General features: G+C 47.3%; 1 protein-coding gene across 5 annotated transcripts in view; it reads left to right on the forward strand.

Moving 5' to 3' along the window:
• The first annotated feature begins 1,505 nt into the window (after nucleotides 1-1,505).
• The window catches only part of AJAP1 (adherens junctions associated protein 1), a 134,515-nt gene continuing 119,149 nt past the window's right edge, over nucleotides 1,506-16,871 (forward strand). For 2 of the 5 annotated variants that reach the window (XM_082233433.1, XM_082233434.1), the window contains exon 1: nucleotides 1,509-3,459. In XM_082233433.1, coding sequence (XP_082089559.1) covers nucleotides 3,431-3,459 — 29 coding nt within the window. In that variant the 5' untranslated portion in view covers nucleotides 1,509-3,430. Of the gene's footprint in view, nucleotides 3,460-4,078; nucleotides 4,174-16,871 lie in introns of those variants that run through there. The other 3 variants (XM_082233431.1, XM_082233435.1, XM_082233432.1) reach the window with 3 other exon arrangements.

Consider the following 16,871-nt stretch of genomic DNA (forward strand, 5'->3'; position numbering starts at 1 on the left):
GACATACTGTCTCAGTGCAGAGCAATTAGGAACTATTCCTTCTGTCTCTCTCAAACACAGAGACACTAAACAAAAATTCAGGGGAGCTGTGGTCCAATAGAGAAGAGAAGAAGAGTTGGATTTGATATCCTGCTTCATCACTATCCAAGAGAAGAAGAGTTTGGATTTGATATCCTGCTTCATCACTATCCAAAGGAGTCTCAAAGTGGCTAACATTCTCCTTTCCCTTCCTCCCCCCACAACAAACACTCTGTGAGGTTCCTTCCAGTAGCACCTTAAAGACCAACTAAGTTAGTTCTTAGTTGGTCTTTAAGGTGCTACTGGAAGGAATTTTTTTATTTTGACTATGGCAGACCAACACGGTTACCTATCTGTAACTCTGTGAGGTGAATGGGGCTGAGAGACTTCAGAGAAGTATGACTAGCCCAAGGTCACCCAGCAGCTGCATGTGGAGGAGCGGGGAAGCAAATCCGGTTCCCCAGATTACGAGTCTACCGCTCTTAACCACTACACCACACTGAGGTTCCTCCAGTTACTCATCCCCTGTGTAAAGAGTTAAACCAATGCCCTGTGAACACAGGTGTATCGACAGGTATAAGAGGACAACAGACCTTGCAGATTCAGATATATTTTAGCTCTGAAAACCAAGACCAAGAGTGGATTGTTGCCTCTGTGGCCTGCCTCTTGGCTTCCTGCGGGCATCTTTGTGAAGCAGCAATAACTCCTTCTTCATGCAGAACCCAATTAGACTATGGAACTCTCTCCCACAGGGGGCAGTGATGGCCACCAACCTAAGGTAAAGGTAAAGGGACCCCTGACCATTAGGTCCAGTCGTGGCTGACTCTGAGGTTGCGGTGCTTATCTTGCTTTATTGGCCAAGGGAGCCGTCGTACAGCTTCCGGGTCATGTGGCCAGCATGACTGAGCCGCTTCTGGGGAACCAGAGCAGTGCACAGAAACGCCGTTTACCTTCCCGCCGGAGCGGTACCTATTTATCTACTTGCACTTTGATGTGCTTTCGAACTGCTAGGTGGGCATGAGCAGGGACTGAGCAACGGGAGCTCACCCCGTTGTGGGGATTCGAAACCGCTGACCATCCGATCGTCAAGTCCTAGGCTCTGTGGTTTAACCCACAGCACCACCCGCATCCCAGGCCACCAACTTAGATGGCTTTAAAAGTGAATTGGGCAAATTCATGGAGGAGAGGGCTGTCGGGTTATTTTATCTTATCAATTAACAACAACAGTCAAGTGCAAACCTAACGAAAAAGGGGGGAGTTTAACAATAAAGTGTATCAGCCTGGAAAGACAAAAGTACAAAGATACAGTGCAGCTGCAAAGGAATGGTGAAGCATTGACTCATACAAAGTTTCCCAAATAATCAGGCAATGGATTCTACCAGCTATGCCTCTTCTGCAGTGGCAGACTTTGGTCTTTCAAATTCCAGCAACACCCTGTGCGATGCCAAAATTTGGGGCACCCCCCCATCTTGCCTTCTGTTCCAAGCTGTTGTTGCGGCGCCCCCTGCGGTGCCCTCTCAGCTCAACGCACAGTGTGGGAGAAACAGTTGTGCTCCCCTAAATCTGCCTCTGCTCTTCTGGGGAGCCCACAAGCAGGACCCGAGCACAGGAGCACGCTCCCCCTTCTGTGGTTTCTAGCAACTGGCATTTGGGAGCATTCATTGCTTCCGAAAGTGGAGGCAAAGCATAGCTATTCTGGCTTGTAGGCAATGATAGCTTTACCCTCCGGGATTTTGTCTAATCCTCTTTCAAAGCCCTCCACGTTGGTGGCTGTTGCTGCCTCCTGTGGCAGTGAGTTCCGCAGTTTAACGATGCGCTGCATGAAGAAGGGCTTCTCTTGTCCTGAATCTTCCAACACTCAGCTTCATTAGATGTCCACGAGTTTTAGAGTTATGAGAGGGAGGAAAACTTTTCTATATGCATGCCGTGCATAATTTTAATATGTTTCTGCCATTTCACCCCTTACCCTTTCTCAAAACAAAAAGATCCCAAACACTGCAACTTTCCCTGTTCAGTGGAGTCGCTCCTTGGTCATATTGGTGGTTCCTTTTTGAACCTCCTCCAACTCTACAATCTCCTTTTTGAGGCGAGGCGACCAGAACTGTACACAGCTAGCTTTACTTCAAATGCGGCCGCACGAGAGATTTGCACAACGGCCTTATGCTACTGGTAGTTTTATTTTCAATTCCTTTCCTAACGATCCCTAGCATGGGATTTGCGTTTTCCCACAACTTGCCTCACACTGCATCGACATCGATGCGTCGACATCTTCATCGGGTTATTATATCCACTGATCGTATACTGGACTCAATTTTCCAATAGCCCATCTTGATGTACTCCGAAGAAGCACGCCAAATTTATCAGATCTGTTTGCAGTGGAGATCAAGCCGGCCATCTGCCAGCTGCCGTCGGTCCTCCTCGCTCAGAAGCAGTCTACCAGACTTCGTGGAACGCGACCATCCTCCGCCCTGCTGCGCGAAGGCGCCTCCTCCCGCGGCTCCCTGAACGACTCCCCACCTCACCGGCATCGCTGCCGGAGCAAGGGGGGTTGCGTACTGATAACGGGGTTCAGCCCCCCTATTAGCTCCTGGGGTGACGTCAGGCGGGGCTGGACCACGCGGCGGCGGCGGCGACGGCGGAGCGAGCGAGCGAGCGAGCGATATCGGAGAAGGCAACGCGCTGCAGCGGCGGCGGCGGTGGCGGCAGGAGCAGCAGCAGCAGCAGCAGCTGAGCCGAGCTGGCGGACGGGCGGACGGACTCCGGGAGCCCCGCCAGCGCTGCCCGGATGCCGCTGAGCCCGCCGGGGCTGAGCTTGCCCCGCTGAGGACCACGCTGCGGCGATCCGGCCGTCCCCACTGAACCCAGACGACCCCCACCTCGACAAGGCTGACCACTTCCTCCCCCCTCCCTCCCCATCCACCCAAGAAGGACATCGGCGTCCCCCCCCATCTTTCCATGGATCTGGGGGGCTCCCTCGAGGCGCTCTCCCCCCAGCTGGGGGAGGAGTTGGACGGACTGCCCCCCTTGTAGAACCCCCCAAACGACACCCCCCCCGCCTTCAACCTCATCTCTTCCCTCCCCGGAGAAAAAAACAAACCCAAACAAACTTGGGTGCACACTTTTGAGGGGGGAAGGCGCCATGCGGGGTCTGAAATAAGCAACCGACCCCCTGTTAAATCCCTAGGGGTTGAAATAGGGGGAACCGCCGATACTCCCCCCCCCGGAAAAAATCAACACCCCCCCTTTTGGAAACTCTTCCTCTCTCTCTATTGATCGCCTCCCTCCCCCTTGATCCAAACCTGAAAACCCTTCCCCTCCCCTCTTATCCAGTAACGCCCCCCCCAACCAAGCACAGATGGCTGGGGCTGTGAAAATTTGATCCCCCCTTTTTTCTGGGTTCCCAGACGTGACAATGTGGATACATCGGTTTTTAGCTACCAGGTAAGAGATTTCAACGGGGGTGGGGGATGGTTGGAGAAGGGAAGGTGATATATGGGTGTTTGTGACACAAATGCTTTCATCTGGTAAAATCTGGGGCAGGGTGTGTATGTGGGGGGGGGAGGATGAACTTGGAAATATGGATATAGGTTATTGGAAGGGCTTCAATATATATCTCCATGTTAAAAAGTGCTATTTGGGTTGGTGGAAGGATGTGCTGGTGGTGACCTTCTGCTTAACTTCTACCCAGCCAAAGGGACGATGAAGCTGGCCAGTTAGTCAAAGACTCTCTTTCCCCAGTTATGCCCAGACTTTTCTGGGGGTGTGTGATTTTGGAGATTGGGATTTGCTTCCCTGGTTCTGGGAGCAGAGGCGCTCTTTGATGGAGAGGGGACCTTTGCCAGCAGCTCATGCCCAGGGACCTTCAGAGCTGGGGAAGTGGGCTACCCTCCCTCACACAGTTAGAGCCCCCAGATCTAGCCAGCAGGAATCCTACGAGTGGGAAATTTAAGCTGTCTATCTTCCTCCTCCTCTCCCCCACCTTCACTGTATATATTGGGGTCAAGCACACTGCGCAGTTGGGCAAACGTGTGTATTTATGTGGGCTGAGACAGTCCCAAGGCGAGGGCATTATCCTCCCTGCACATCTCAGCTGGGGGAGGCTCCGAGCAGGATCTGAAGCTTTTTGATTGCCTGGTCCATGGGACTGGCTCCCAAGTAAGTGGGCACAGGGTTACAGTTCTCAGGGTCAGCTGCTTAGAAGAAGCAAAGGAGAAAGAGAGAGAAAGAGAGAGAGAGAGAGAGAGAGGTGGGGGTGGGGGGGAAAGAGAGATGGGAAAAGAGAGAGAGAGAGAGAGAGAGAGAGAGAACAAGCACAAATTTCAGCCAGTTACAGTGTTCAGCTCCCAGAAGACTGCTGAGGAATGGAATATGTGCAGTGAAGTGATGTGGCAATGTGTGTATGTGGTGTCCCTTTGTCCCTGTTCCTCTTGTAGGAACTTGTTATCCATTGGCTAATGGATCTACATGCAGAGACATGCGTGAATTGAAGCCATAAATTGCATGGGTGTTTATGCAACAGCCACCACGCACACCTCCAATTGACATGGGCATCTTTGTTAGTCTTGGCAAGACTCAGGCGAGAGTTCCTGGGCAAATAAGTTGCATTTTTCTAACTGGCTGTAGCATCAGCTTGAGATCATTTGTGTATTATTATTATTATTATTATTATTATTATTATTATTATTATTATTATTATTTCAACGCATGGGTGTGGGAATGGAACAGCCTCCAGTTCTCTTGCAACAGATTAAATGACTGTCTTTTGCAAGGACGGGTGTGCAAATTCCACCAAGGAACTGCAATCACAGACTTTCAAGTTTGATGGCACAATCTGAAGGTGAAAGTGCTTGCCATTCCTGGGAGCTTCGATGTCTCTGTAGAGTGAAGGGTGTGTGTGGTGAGGAGTTTGTGAAAGCAAAATTGTTCTTCGTGTGTATGTCCACTGGGATGCAGCAGACTCCTGGATTGGGGAGAAAGAGGGCAATGGAAGAAGCTTGGTTTTGCACACAGACTTCTACCTGAGAGGTTTGGGAGGGAGGGGATGCTACTCCCGTTTATGTGTGGAAGGAGATGGGCACCTCACAATAGGTTTGCGTCTTCTTTGAAGCAACTGCTTGGTGTGCTTAGTTTTGCAATCTTGGTGAAAATGTTATTTCTTCGGGCAAAGGGATGCAAAGATTATACTCTCCCCACCCTTCAGTAATTTTTAACTCTTTATATTTGAACAGTACAAAAGGTATTGTTTGGGTGCTGTTGAATAAGAGTGAGCTTTCATGCCCTGTACCCTGACCAGGGTTGTATAGCTTTCTCATGGTCCTTGGTGAGATCCAAAGATGAGCCAGGTAGATGATGGTGAATCAGTACCTATTGTCATTTCCTAGAGAATTACAGAATTGTTCTTGAATCAGGTGGACCGAGACCCTGGCTCATTAGATCTGACACACAGGGCCAATGATATTCTATAACCTTCCTCCGCCAATGGTGGGACCAGCGAGACTCCTTTATTTCTACTGACTTCTACCATGAGATGGGTCAATTCATTCAAATTTGCACCACCTAACATCTCATGACTTCTCCCTATCGACAATAAACTTGAGAGACTGTTTCATGCCAGGGTAGTTCCTTGGTCCATCTCACTTGGTCCATCTCTCTACACTGAGGTCAGCAACTGTCCAAGGCTTTCATCCCCTTAGGAGAAATTGCCAGCGATCAAACCTCAGACCTTCCTGCACCAAACACAAGAGATGGTCATCCTGGATGTTAAATGTGATGCTTTCTGTTAAGGTTTCCCTGTGGTGCCCTTGTCAAATGGATTTGGTGTGGACCCTTGCCTTGTGTCCATGGCACATTTAAATCTGGCTGGGTGAAATGGGTTGCCTGATGAGCAAGGGGTTGATGTGCATTCTGGGGGTGTCCTCGAATGTAAGAAAGCACCTGTGTGTTATGGAAGGGTGAAAGCAGTGGACTACAGTAGATGACCCTTCACTCTCATCCAGTCCAGCCAGCCAAGCTGACCTGCTGTGATCATTTTGCCCACATGTGTTGCGCATTCAGCCGCAGAGTCTCCAGATAGCGTGGTGAGGGTGGGATCTGTTGCCTATTGCCGTCTTAATTTGCTTCAATAGTCCTTTATCCTGTGGACAATATTTCACAATCTGCTCGTGGATTTGTGCAGCGGGCAGGCAAATAAACTCCTACGGACGCAGGAGTTAATTGGGCCCTCAGTTCAAGAGCACTGGTGTGGAAATGTTATATAACACATATTTTGTTGCTGTTACAAGAAAGGTATAAACTGATATTTGTGTCTATTCCCCCCCCCCCATTGCATTCGAAGGGAATGCAAATTGGGGAATGAGCTTTCCCCAAATCTTTTATGTTAGGAAAGGTCTGCTTCATTTCCCCGTTTCATGCCTCATTTTTTGAGACACGGACAGCATCAGTGGGCATGTATAGGAGACCAATCCTTTCTAGCAATTATTTGCAAGTGGAGGAAGAAACCACATTTCTTCTTTTCCAAAATAAAGACTCCGTCAAACCATTGAGGCCAGCAAAGTATTTCTACAGCTACAGGGTGATGAACCCCACACCAGTGCAATGGAAAGCATATGAAAAGCAGTAAATTTTCATGGTCATATAGCGAGGGTGGTGTTACAGGAAAACATGCCCCTATTTTAAAATTTATTGTTGCTTTTGTTGGTGCTAGTGCATTTTAAACCCTCCTATTCTTCTGCAAATCAGTCCGTTTAAAGCAAATGCCCTTAGTGAACTAGGGACTCTGACTGAAGCAGTGTTGTTGCATGTGTGTGATTTGCTAGATCTTTGGTGGTTATAGCAAGGTCCAGAGATCACTGCAAACACAATACTGCAAGTGCTTGGGGGTGTAATTGGATCAGAAGCTGGCTGTCCCTTTTGATGAGGAGGATGTTGAAATGACAATGCACCACTGTGGTGAAATTAATAGGAGTTCTACCATGGTGTGGAGACCAGGAGGACACCAGAAGAGGTTCTGCCTCCGATCCATAAGAACATGCGAATAGAAGAATAGACTGTTGAATTTGACAATGGCCCATCTAGTCCAGACCCTGTTCTCTCAGGGACCAAGCAGATGCATGTGGAGGAACCCACAAGTGGGATTCAAGGATTCCAGTAACTGCTATTCAGAAACATGACTACGTCCAACCGTGGAGACAGAGCAGAGCCACTGTGGCAAGTAGCCATCGATAGCCTTCTCCTGCATGAACTTATCCATCCAAGTTGGTGGTCCTCATCACCTCTTGTGGGAGTGACCTCCATCAATGAATGGAGAACATCTGGAAAGCTCTCTCCAGTTGAGTTTTCAGTAGGAGAAGTGGATCTGAATCAGGTCACCACGGGTAACTGCTGGCCTTTGGACTTTTACAAGGGGTGCTGTGCCAACCACTGAGGGGGATTGTGCTCAGAAGAACCTGCCTATGCATGCAGTTCCCTATCTAGGGGGATATTGTAGAGTTGGAAAGGTGCAGAAAAGAGTAATCCAACTGATCGACAAGCTGGGACACCATCTCTTTGGAGGAAGTGTCATAGCGAGAGCCAGTGTGGTGTAATGTTTAGAGCGTAGGACTAAAACCCGGGAGAGCTGTGTTGGAGTCCTTCCTCAGCCATGAAGCTGAGTGACCTTGGGCTAGTCATTGCCTCTCAGCCTAGCATACCTCACACGGTTGTTGCTGAGATTATATAAAGAGCAGGTAGAATCATGTATACAATCTTGAGTTCAGGTGAGGTATCGTTCCTCAATAGCATCTCCAAGTAGAATGAGTACAGCCCACTCCCTGAAACCCTGGAAAGCTGCTGACAGGGTAGGCAATACTGAATTAGATGGACAACTGATCTGACTTGGTATAAAGCATTATTCCTGCTTTCCTAAGACACATTAGCTGGAGAAAGCCTTTTCGGGGCCTTCGAAAAAGTATTGCTAGCAATCCTCGACATTGGAGAGGAGAGAGACAGACAGAATATTCCCTTATTCCTTGTGGCGTGAAGGCATTTCAGAATTGAGTTTCCCTGGCTTATTACAAGCAATTCCAAGCCCCCCGCACAGCTGGCGCAGAACAAGCCCCCTGATGAAACTTGTTAGGAACAACAGAACACACACAAAATGAAGTACCCAAAATATTATTCATTATTGTAGAGCTAATGGGATGGTAGCTTGGGGCTAGTTTTCTGATCTTGAATGTTTGTTTGGTGCTGTAAAGAATGCGTTATGGAAACAGCAGGAGAGAGAAAGAAAAGGATTTTTATTTTTTATTTTTTTTTAAAAAGGAAACAACTTTCTCTCTCTCTCTCTCTCCCTCTCCTTTTTTTAAGCCCCTTGATCACTTCCTTGCTTCACCTCCTCTCTGAGCTACAACCTCAGCCTCTTGTAAGGCAGGAGGTCCAAGCTGCAAATGTAAGCCAGTTTCAGCACCATGAGTTTCCATCAAGGATTTCAACACAAAACCACTTGTGTGTTTCTGCAGAAGATATAGAAAAGGGCAATAAAAAATGACCAAGGGGAAGAATTCTGAGAGTTGTAGGTTGTAAAGGGTGCTGAGAGGTTACGGGGCCCCTATTCTTGCCTCACAGGGCTATGATACCCAGAATCCTGTGAGCAGATGGACGGATAGTTGAATTGCTCTGAGAATTGTATTTCTGGCTGGAAGAGGAACGAGAGTCTCCTAATAACTCTCAGCTCCCTTAAAAAGCTACAGTTCTGAGTATTTTCTGAGGGATGGACAAACCCAGAAACTGTTTAAAGTGGAATTACAATGTTTTAAATGCATGTTGTGAAGGTGGCGTTTGTAGAATCTCACCGGGTAACTTCACAGTGGCTGGAATTGAATCTAAGAAAAAGTAAAAGTGTCCATGTATCTTTTATATAACTTGAGGGTTTTTTCCTTCTTCTTACAATCAAGCGGTATATAAATAAATAAAATAAGAAAAATCCAAGAAGTCCATTTTAGGGTAAAGCCACAGTATAGTCATGCTTAGATAATGGTCAGGTTCAAAGAAATGCAGGGTAGAGACCACCTGTTCAAGCAGACTGGGATTCAATACATTAGGAAAAACATTAGGGATAACTTTCTGATGGTAAGAACAGTGGGACGGGCTCCCTCAGAAGGTGGTGGACTCTTCTTCATTGAAGGTTTTCAAGCAGGGGTTGGATGGCCCTCTGTTTTAGCTGTGATTCCTGCATTCTGGGGGTGGGACTAGATGACATTTGGGCTCCCTTACAACTCTACCATGAACACATTTCCCAGGGCATTCTTTATAAAATATGTATTTAAATGTGAATGTCCATTGCAAATGGGATGGAGTAGACTGATAGATGAGCCCGTGCAGGTTGGGAAAAGGAGACTAGTTTGCCAATTTGGGAACTGAAAACCATTCCGATAAGGCTGGCGGAATTTTGCATGGCACGCACTTCTCTAATTGACACTCACATTCTACTTGCCACCCTTTCGAGGATCCAATAACAACGGAATAACTTTTCCCTGCTGGAGATGCTGTCTCTTTGAACAGGGAGCCATTCCTCCCTCCTCTAAGCCTCTGAATAATTGCAGCAATAATGTTTGGAATCAGCACAGTGTTCCTTTGTGTTGTGTGCGCACACACACACACACACACACACACACACACACAGAGTGAAGTGAGGAATGAGGAGCTGACTCAGTTGCTTAGCAGACAGCATCCCCCTTGCTGTCTTTTATTCAGAAGAGCCCAGGCCTTGGGCTGGAGGAGAAGGAAAAGCTGAAACAGCGACACGCACACAGAGAGATTCCCCTTTCTTGATCTCCAGAGAAGCGCTGTTTTGGCAGTTTTCGCTTCTATCCTCCAGCGGTCAAGCGGTTGTGCATTATGCATGCAGGAGAGGTGTGTGTTTGTGTGTGTGTGTGTGTGTGTGTGTGTGTTTAAAACCCTGCTGTCCATCTGATGCTTTCTCTCTCTCTCTGCTCCCCCCACCGAATTGGCACCCGGACCTTGTAACATGTGCTCTCCGTTATAGCCCAGCAATTCGGAGACATCCAGCGACGGCCTTCGGGGAAGAACGCGCTCCTTACTCATGCGTGTCAATAACAATTACACCTCCGATAGTTGTGCGTCTGTATACACGGCGACGCTGGCTCCAGTGCCCGTCTGCCCATCTGCTTGGGGGCCGTGCCGAGTCTTATGTAACCACCATCTGATTAAAATAGGTAATTGCTACAGTTTCTCCCAAGGAGGACGGGAGGGGCGGCTGGCGGGGGGACAGGGAGGGGGGGGCATAAGCTGCTGCAGAAAAGATTATGGCTGCATCTTCTCTTAGCCAGGAATGACACTACCTCAGCTTAAGAAATGGAGTGTGAGTGAATGAAGCAGAGGAGCCTCAGTGACATGAGAGAATTCCTGGATGGAGATGCGGAGTGGGACATCTGGCTACCACCTGAAATATATATATATCTATCTTTGCATCTGTTCCTCTTCTCTTCCCCAGTAAGGCCTAGGTTGTGTGATATGAGGGTTTCTTACGTGACGTACCCTTTCAGCTGCCCCAGAGGCTTAGAATGGGCAGCAGGCCGGGCAGAGTGGCACCAATGCAGCTCCACAAAATGGTGCATAGGTAACCATTGTGGTGCCCTCCAGATGTTATTTCATAGAAGCATAGCATTGTAGAGTTGGAAGGGTCAGCTAGTCAAACTCCCTGCAATGCAGGAATCAGAGCTAAAGAATCCCTGACAGATTGCCATCCAACCTCTGTTAAAAAAAAAACCAAACTCCAAGGAGGGTTATTTGTTACATCTGTGTTCCACCTTTCCTTCAAGGACCTCAAGCTGGCATGCACAGTTTGCCTCCCTCTCTAATTTAATCCCTTGCAACAATCCTGTGAGGTAGATTAGGCTGAGATCCAACAAGTAAAAATCTATAGGTATCTGGGAATCTTATTCCAGAGCAATCTAGGGTGGGCAAGTCATCGCACAAATGCCATAAAACAGGCAAAGTGCACCTCATCAGCAGTTGCCCGTTTTTATTATCAGAAAGGTAATCAATTTATTCCTGCGGCCAATCAGATTTTTCAAACAAAAGTGCAAGCCCAGATATTCTATGGAATCCCGCTATGGATTCAAGCATATAACAGTGATTTAAATAAGATTCACTCCAGCTTTCTGAGACGTATTCTTGGACTCCCAGCTGCGATCAAATATGAAACAATGTGTGCAGAAATAGGCATACACACAATGGAATACTGGGCCTGGTCCACCTCAATAAAGTACTGGTTACGCTGCCATTTTCGCTGCTCTCCATCAAGCCTGCTCGCTGATCTGCTCAAAGACTCCTATAAATCAAGATGGTATCAGTACCTCGAAAAAAAGATTGAATCTTTAGGCATCGAGCTGGAGCCCCTGTATAATTCTAATGAGCAATACATTTTCCATAATATCCTAGCTAGACTAAAGGATGTGGAGAGACAAAATATTATGGCAGCTGTAAATAAAATTTGCTCCCCCATATTCTATGATTTAAATATCTTAGATAGCAGAGTCAATTACGTCACTAAATTAATAATCCCAGCCCAACGTAGGGCTTTTATGCTGGCCCGGTTGAATGTCTTTCCCTCAGCATTTGTCTGGGGAAGATATCAAAACATCCCTAGAAACAAGAGATTCTGCAGATGCTCTATGAATGTCCCGGACACTGTAGAGCATATTCTCTTTCATTGCCCATTGTACAGTACGCTCCGTCAACGCATGCTGTCCCCTCTTTTGGGTGGTCTGGAACCCCAGCAAGGTGAATGTGCGGGATTCTGCCTATCCGACGTTGACCAAAGGGTAACGGCGGGGGTAGCCGAGTTTTTGGCTGCAGTCCTCCAAGGAGCAGGTTAACAAGGAAAACCACTGATTTTATATGTATATATATGATTGTAGCCAACTGCTGCCTTTTTATATATATTTCAAGGCTTTTACATGTTATTTTCCTTCTTACGGTTTTTATTTGCATAATGCCTAATAAAGGTTTGATTTCAGTCAGATTAGGCTGAGAGGCAGGGACTGTCCCCAGGTCACCCAGGGAGTTTCATGGCTGAGTGGTGATTTGAACTTGGGTCTCCCAATTCCTGGTGCAATGCTCTAACAGCGGCACCATACTGGCTCTCATTTATTAAATTTCATCATCTCCAGCTAGCATGGCCAATGGTTAGGGAGAATGAGAGCTATCTGGAATGAACATCATTGACTATCCCTGGTACAATGCATTCAGCCCCTCATTATCTGAAGGGAGGGGGGAAGCAGGGGCATGTGATTCTACCCAATTTCTGCTATCGAAACAGCAGCAGCTGCCATCTTGGTTTCTGCGCAACTCATTTTTCTGCTGATTCCCTGCAGAATATGAGCAGTGATGCATGTGTTGCTATCTTCCAAGGGTTGGGCTGCAGAATGATTGGCTGCCCCCATGTGGAAATAACTACCTGCATAAGAACGTAAGATAAGCCTGCTGGATCAGGCCAGTGGCCCATCTAGTCCAGTATCCTGTTCTCAGAGTGGCTGCTCAGATGCCTGTGGGAAACCAGTAAGCAGGACCCAAGCACAAGAGCAGCCAGTGTGGTGTAGTGGTTAAGAGCGGTAGTCTCGTAATCTGGTGAACTGGGTTCGCTTCCCTGCTCCTCCACATGCAGCTGCTGGGTGACCTTGGGCCAGTCACACTTCTCTGAAGTCTCTCAGCCTCACTCACCTCACAGAGTGTTTGTTGTGGGGGAGGAAGGGAAAGGAGAATGCTAGCCGCTTTGAGACTCCTTCGGGTAGTGATAAAGCGGGATATCAAATCCAAACTCTTCTTCTTCCTCCTCCTGTGCTTCCAGCAGTTGATGTTCCGGAACATGGCTGCCTCTGACTGTGGAGGCAGAGTATAGCTGCCATGGCTAGTAGCCATTGATAGCCTTCTCCTCCTCCATCAACTTGTCCTGTCCTCTTTTAAAGCCATCCACGTTGGTGGCCATCACTGCCTCCTGCAGGAGAGACTTCCATCATTTATCTGCTACAGCAGCATATGGTGATATCTAGAGGGAAGTCCGTGAATGTGTTTGTTTACTCATATGTTCATTTCTCTCACTTTCCATCCCATCAATGTCCCTCAAAGTAGCTAAGAAATCAAACTGGGGGAAAAGAACTAAAAAGAACCAGAAATTCACACCAAAGTGTGTTAACACAGTAGTTAAACAGTACGACAGCTGGCTCTGAAAGGAGGCAGAACACAAATGCAGTTGTCATTCACAAGAAAGGCTTTATGATTAATGGGTCCTCCCTCTGTGCCCCAGTGTTTCTCCTAAAAGGATCCTGATAGGCTGCCATGAATCATGCCAGAGTTCTCCTCTCAACCCCTAGGGGCTTGGGGCGTGCATGTTTTAAGTCCTACAGATAAGGACCCAGGTCTAGGGGGGGAAATTGCAGTGAGCTTTGGATTCACTTTATCGGAGTCCAAAGTATGCCAAATCTTATGGAGGCTCCTCAGAACATAAGGGGTAGCTTAGGGACACAGGTGGCGCTGTGGTCTAAATCACTGAGCCTCTTGGGCTTGCTGATCGGAAGGTCGGCAGTTTGAATCCCCGCAAAGGAGTGAGCTCCCATTGCTCTGTCCCAGCTCCTGCCAACCTAGCAGTTCGAAAGCACGCCAGTGCAAGTAGATAAATAGGTACTGCTGTGGCAGAAAGGTAAACAGTGTTTCCCTGCGCTCTGGTTTCTGTCACAGTGTTCTGTTGCACCAGAAGCAGTTTAGTTATGCTAGCCACATGATCCGGAAAGCTGTCTGTGGACAAACACCGGCTCGCTCGGCCTGAAAGCAAGATGAGCGCTGCAACCCCATAGTTGCCTTTGACTGGACTTAACCGTCCAGGGGTCCTTTTTTTTAGCTTAGCAACAATGCCGTCTAACACATAGTAAAGATTTTAGCAAGAAATTCTGAAGCCAATAATGACTGTCAGCAAAGTGCCATCAGAGGGGTGTTCAGTCAAATGGATACATTGGCACAGAGATTTCCACATTATGGGCGACACAGCTAAGAAGGCCCCACCACATACAATCAGTGGCTGCAGGATCCATTAGAGACTTGGAGGTTTTTGAGCAGAGTCTGGATGGCCAGGGATTCTTTAGCTGTAATTCCAGCATTCCAGGGGGTTGAACTAGATGACCCTTGGGATTCCTTCAGACTCTACAATTCTATAAGTATATAGTATAAATGGGGGGAGGAAAATTCAGGGGAATTACCCAGCTAGGTCATACTCAGAGTAGACCCATTGACATTGGTAAGTTACTTTGGTTTCAAATCAATTCAAGGTGCTGGCTTTGACCTTCGCTGTTGAGGACCCTAAGACCCCAAGGACTGCCTCTCCCCACATGAACTGACCCCAAACCCCAACTAGTTCCAAAGAGCTGCAGCCAGACTGTGGACTGGAACTGGGGTCTGGTTATAGCTCCACTGGATATTGGTTTGTTTCTGGGCACAATTCCAAGTGCTGTTTATGACCAATAAAGCCCTAAACATCTTAGGCCCAGGCTATCTGAACAACTGTATTCCCCCATATGGACCTGCCTGGGCTCTGAGATCTTATGGGGATGCTCTTTTTTCAGTCCTCCACCATCATGGGCACATTTGGTGGGGATGCAGGAGAGGGCCTTCTCAGTGGCTGCTCCCAGGCTTTGGAATTCCCTTCCTAGAGAAGCCAGACTGGCTCCCTCCTTGTTGTCCTCCCACCTGCAGGTGAACATGGTTTCATTCCAACAGTCCTTTGGGAGAAGACTTTTTTTAAAAAAGGGATTTTCATAGTGTGGCGCTGCTTTCAACCATCGGCATTTTAGTAGATATGTTTTTAAATCATTCTAATTCGATTATAGTCTAATTCCTTTCTATTACCTTTTCTGTGCATTGAGCTTCCTGCATTTTATCTGTGTTGTTTTAGGTTTTTTTTAAAAAGCCATCTTGAGTCCCAGTCTGGGGGAAAAGATGAAATATAAATATATAAATATCATCACCGTTTGAGGCCTTTCTTCGTGTGCCCTCTTCACGAAAGGTTCAGGGGGCGGTGGCAAGAGATCAAGCCTGTTCAGTGTTAGAATGTGGAACTGTGGAATGCTTGTGCCTGGTGCAATCATTCCCACCCACCCCTCTACTTTCAGGCACTAGGTAAATATTTTATCTTTACCTAGACTTTTGGCTTTTAATTTGCTAGGTGGCATCGTGGATTCTTTTGGTGGAGTGGGACCTGTAAGCTCTGCCTTTTTATCTGTATGGCTGTGTTTCGAGATGCTCTATTGGGTGTTTTTAATTCAAATATCTGAAGGGCTGTCGCATGGAAGATGGAGCAAGCTTGGCTTTCATTTGAAACCCAAACCAATGGATTTCAAATGACAAAGGCGGAGTGTCTCCACCCCCATCGTTCTACCCGGACACTGAGGTCCAGTGTCGAGGGCCTTCTGGCGGTTCCCTTGCTGCGAGAAGCCAAGTTACAGGCAATCAGGCAGAGGACCCTCTCAGTAGTGGCACCCGCCCTGTGGGATGCCCTCCCACCAGATGTCAAAGAGAACAACAACTACCAGACTTTTAGAAGACATCTGAAGGCAGTCCTGCTTAGGGAAGCTTTTAATGTTTAATAGACTACTTTATTTTAATATTCTGTTGGAATCCACCCAGAGTGGCTGGGGAAACCCAGCCAAATGGGCAGGGTATAAATAAATAAATAAATAAATAAATAAATAAATAAATAAAATTCCAACTAAACATCAGGAAGCACATCCTGATGATAAGAGCTGTTCGACAGTGGAACAGACAGACAACCCTCGGGGCATGGTGAAATCTCCGTCCTTGGAGGTTCTTAAACAGAGATGGTCATGGATTCTTCATTTGTGATTCCTACATTGCAGGGTGTTGCACTGGATGACCTTCAGTTCTGTGATTCTGCATGGTGTATGGATCTGTCTGAGGAAGGGAACTTTGAGAGCCACTGCTGGGCTTTTTACTTACCAATAAGGGACGCTGGGGGCAGAAACTGCCTCGTCCCAAGGTTGAGGGCAACCTCAAAGAGAAGGTAAAACCAGATGGTGGCTTAATCCTCCTTTCACAGACAAACTGTCCTCATCTCATATCTTAAAAATCAGGAATCCCTCTAAACAAGGCCCACAAAGACATTGCCCTCTGTGCTTTTAAAGTGGACTATTTATTTTCCGTGTAGATCTGCAAGGCACCATAACCTTACAGAGCTCGAGGGAAGGCAGGAAGCCGCAGCTTGTGCTGGCCAACATGCAGAGCTTCTTTTAAAAAAACAAACCTGAAATTTTATGGAAGGCTCATATCGCATTGCCAACTGCATTGTCTTGAGAAGGGAGCCGCTGATCAATTCTGAAGAGCAACTCCACCAGGCATTACTGACACAATGCACTTTGCAGGCAGGCATCCAGGACATTTTTTTATTCTTGCTGGAAGTGTGTGTGTGTGCAGGGGGAGGGCTTGGGGGAGGCAATTTCTTAGCATTCCTTCCAGGAGACCATTTCTTATATCTTTGAAAAGATTTGCCAGGCTCCAGCAAATCTTAGAATCCCGTTTTTCTCCATTCCCAGAATTAAAGAATTTGGGTCCACTTAATTTACCAGGAATGCCCTCTGGGCATATTCAGGCATGCTGCGGGCTTTACAGTAATGTCATTAGGGGTAGAAAAATCTGTCAATTTCAGTTTTTTTGTTGTTTCTCCTTTTGCCACCGTTGTTCACCACATTTCCACATCGCTTTGTTATTTATTCATCTTTAAAAGCTGCAGGAAAATTCATCAGCATTTCACCCATGCATACGTCTCCTAATACACATACCGGTAATTATTT

Source organism: Podarcis vaucheri, assembly GCF_965113315.1.
Source record: "Podarcis vaucheri genome assembly, chromosome: 7".
NCBI classification, from domain to species: domain Eukaryota; kingdom Metazoa; phylum Chordata; class Lepidosauria; order Squamata; family Lacertidae; genus Podarcis; species Podarcis vaucheri.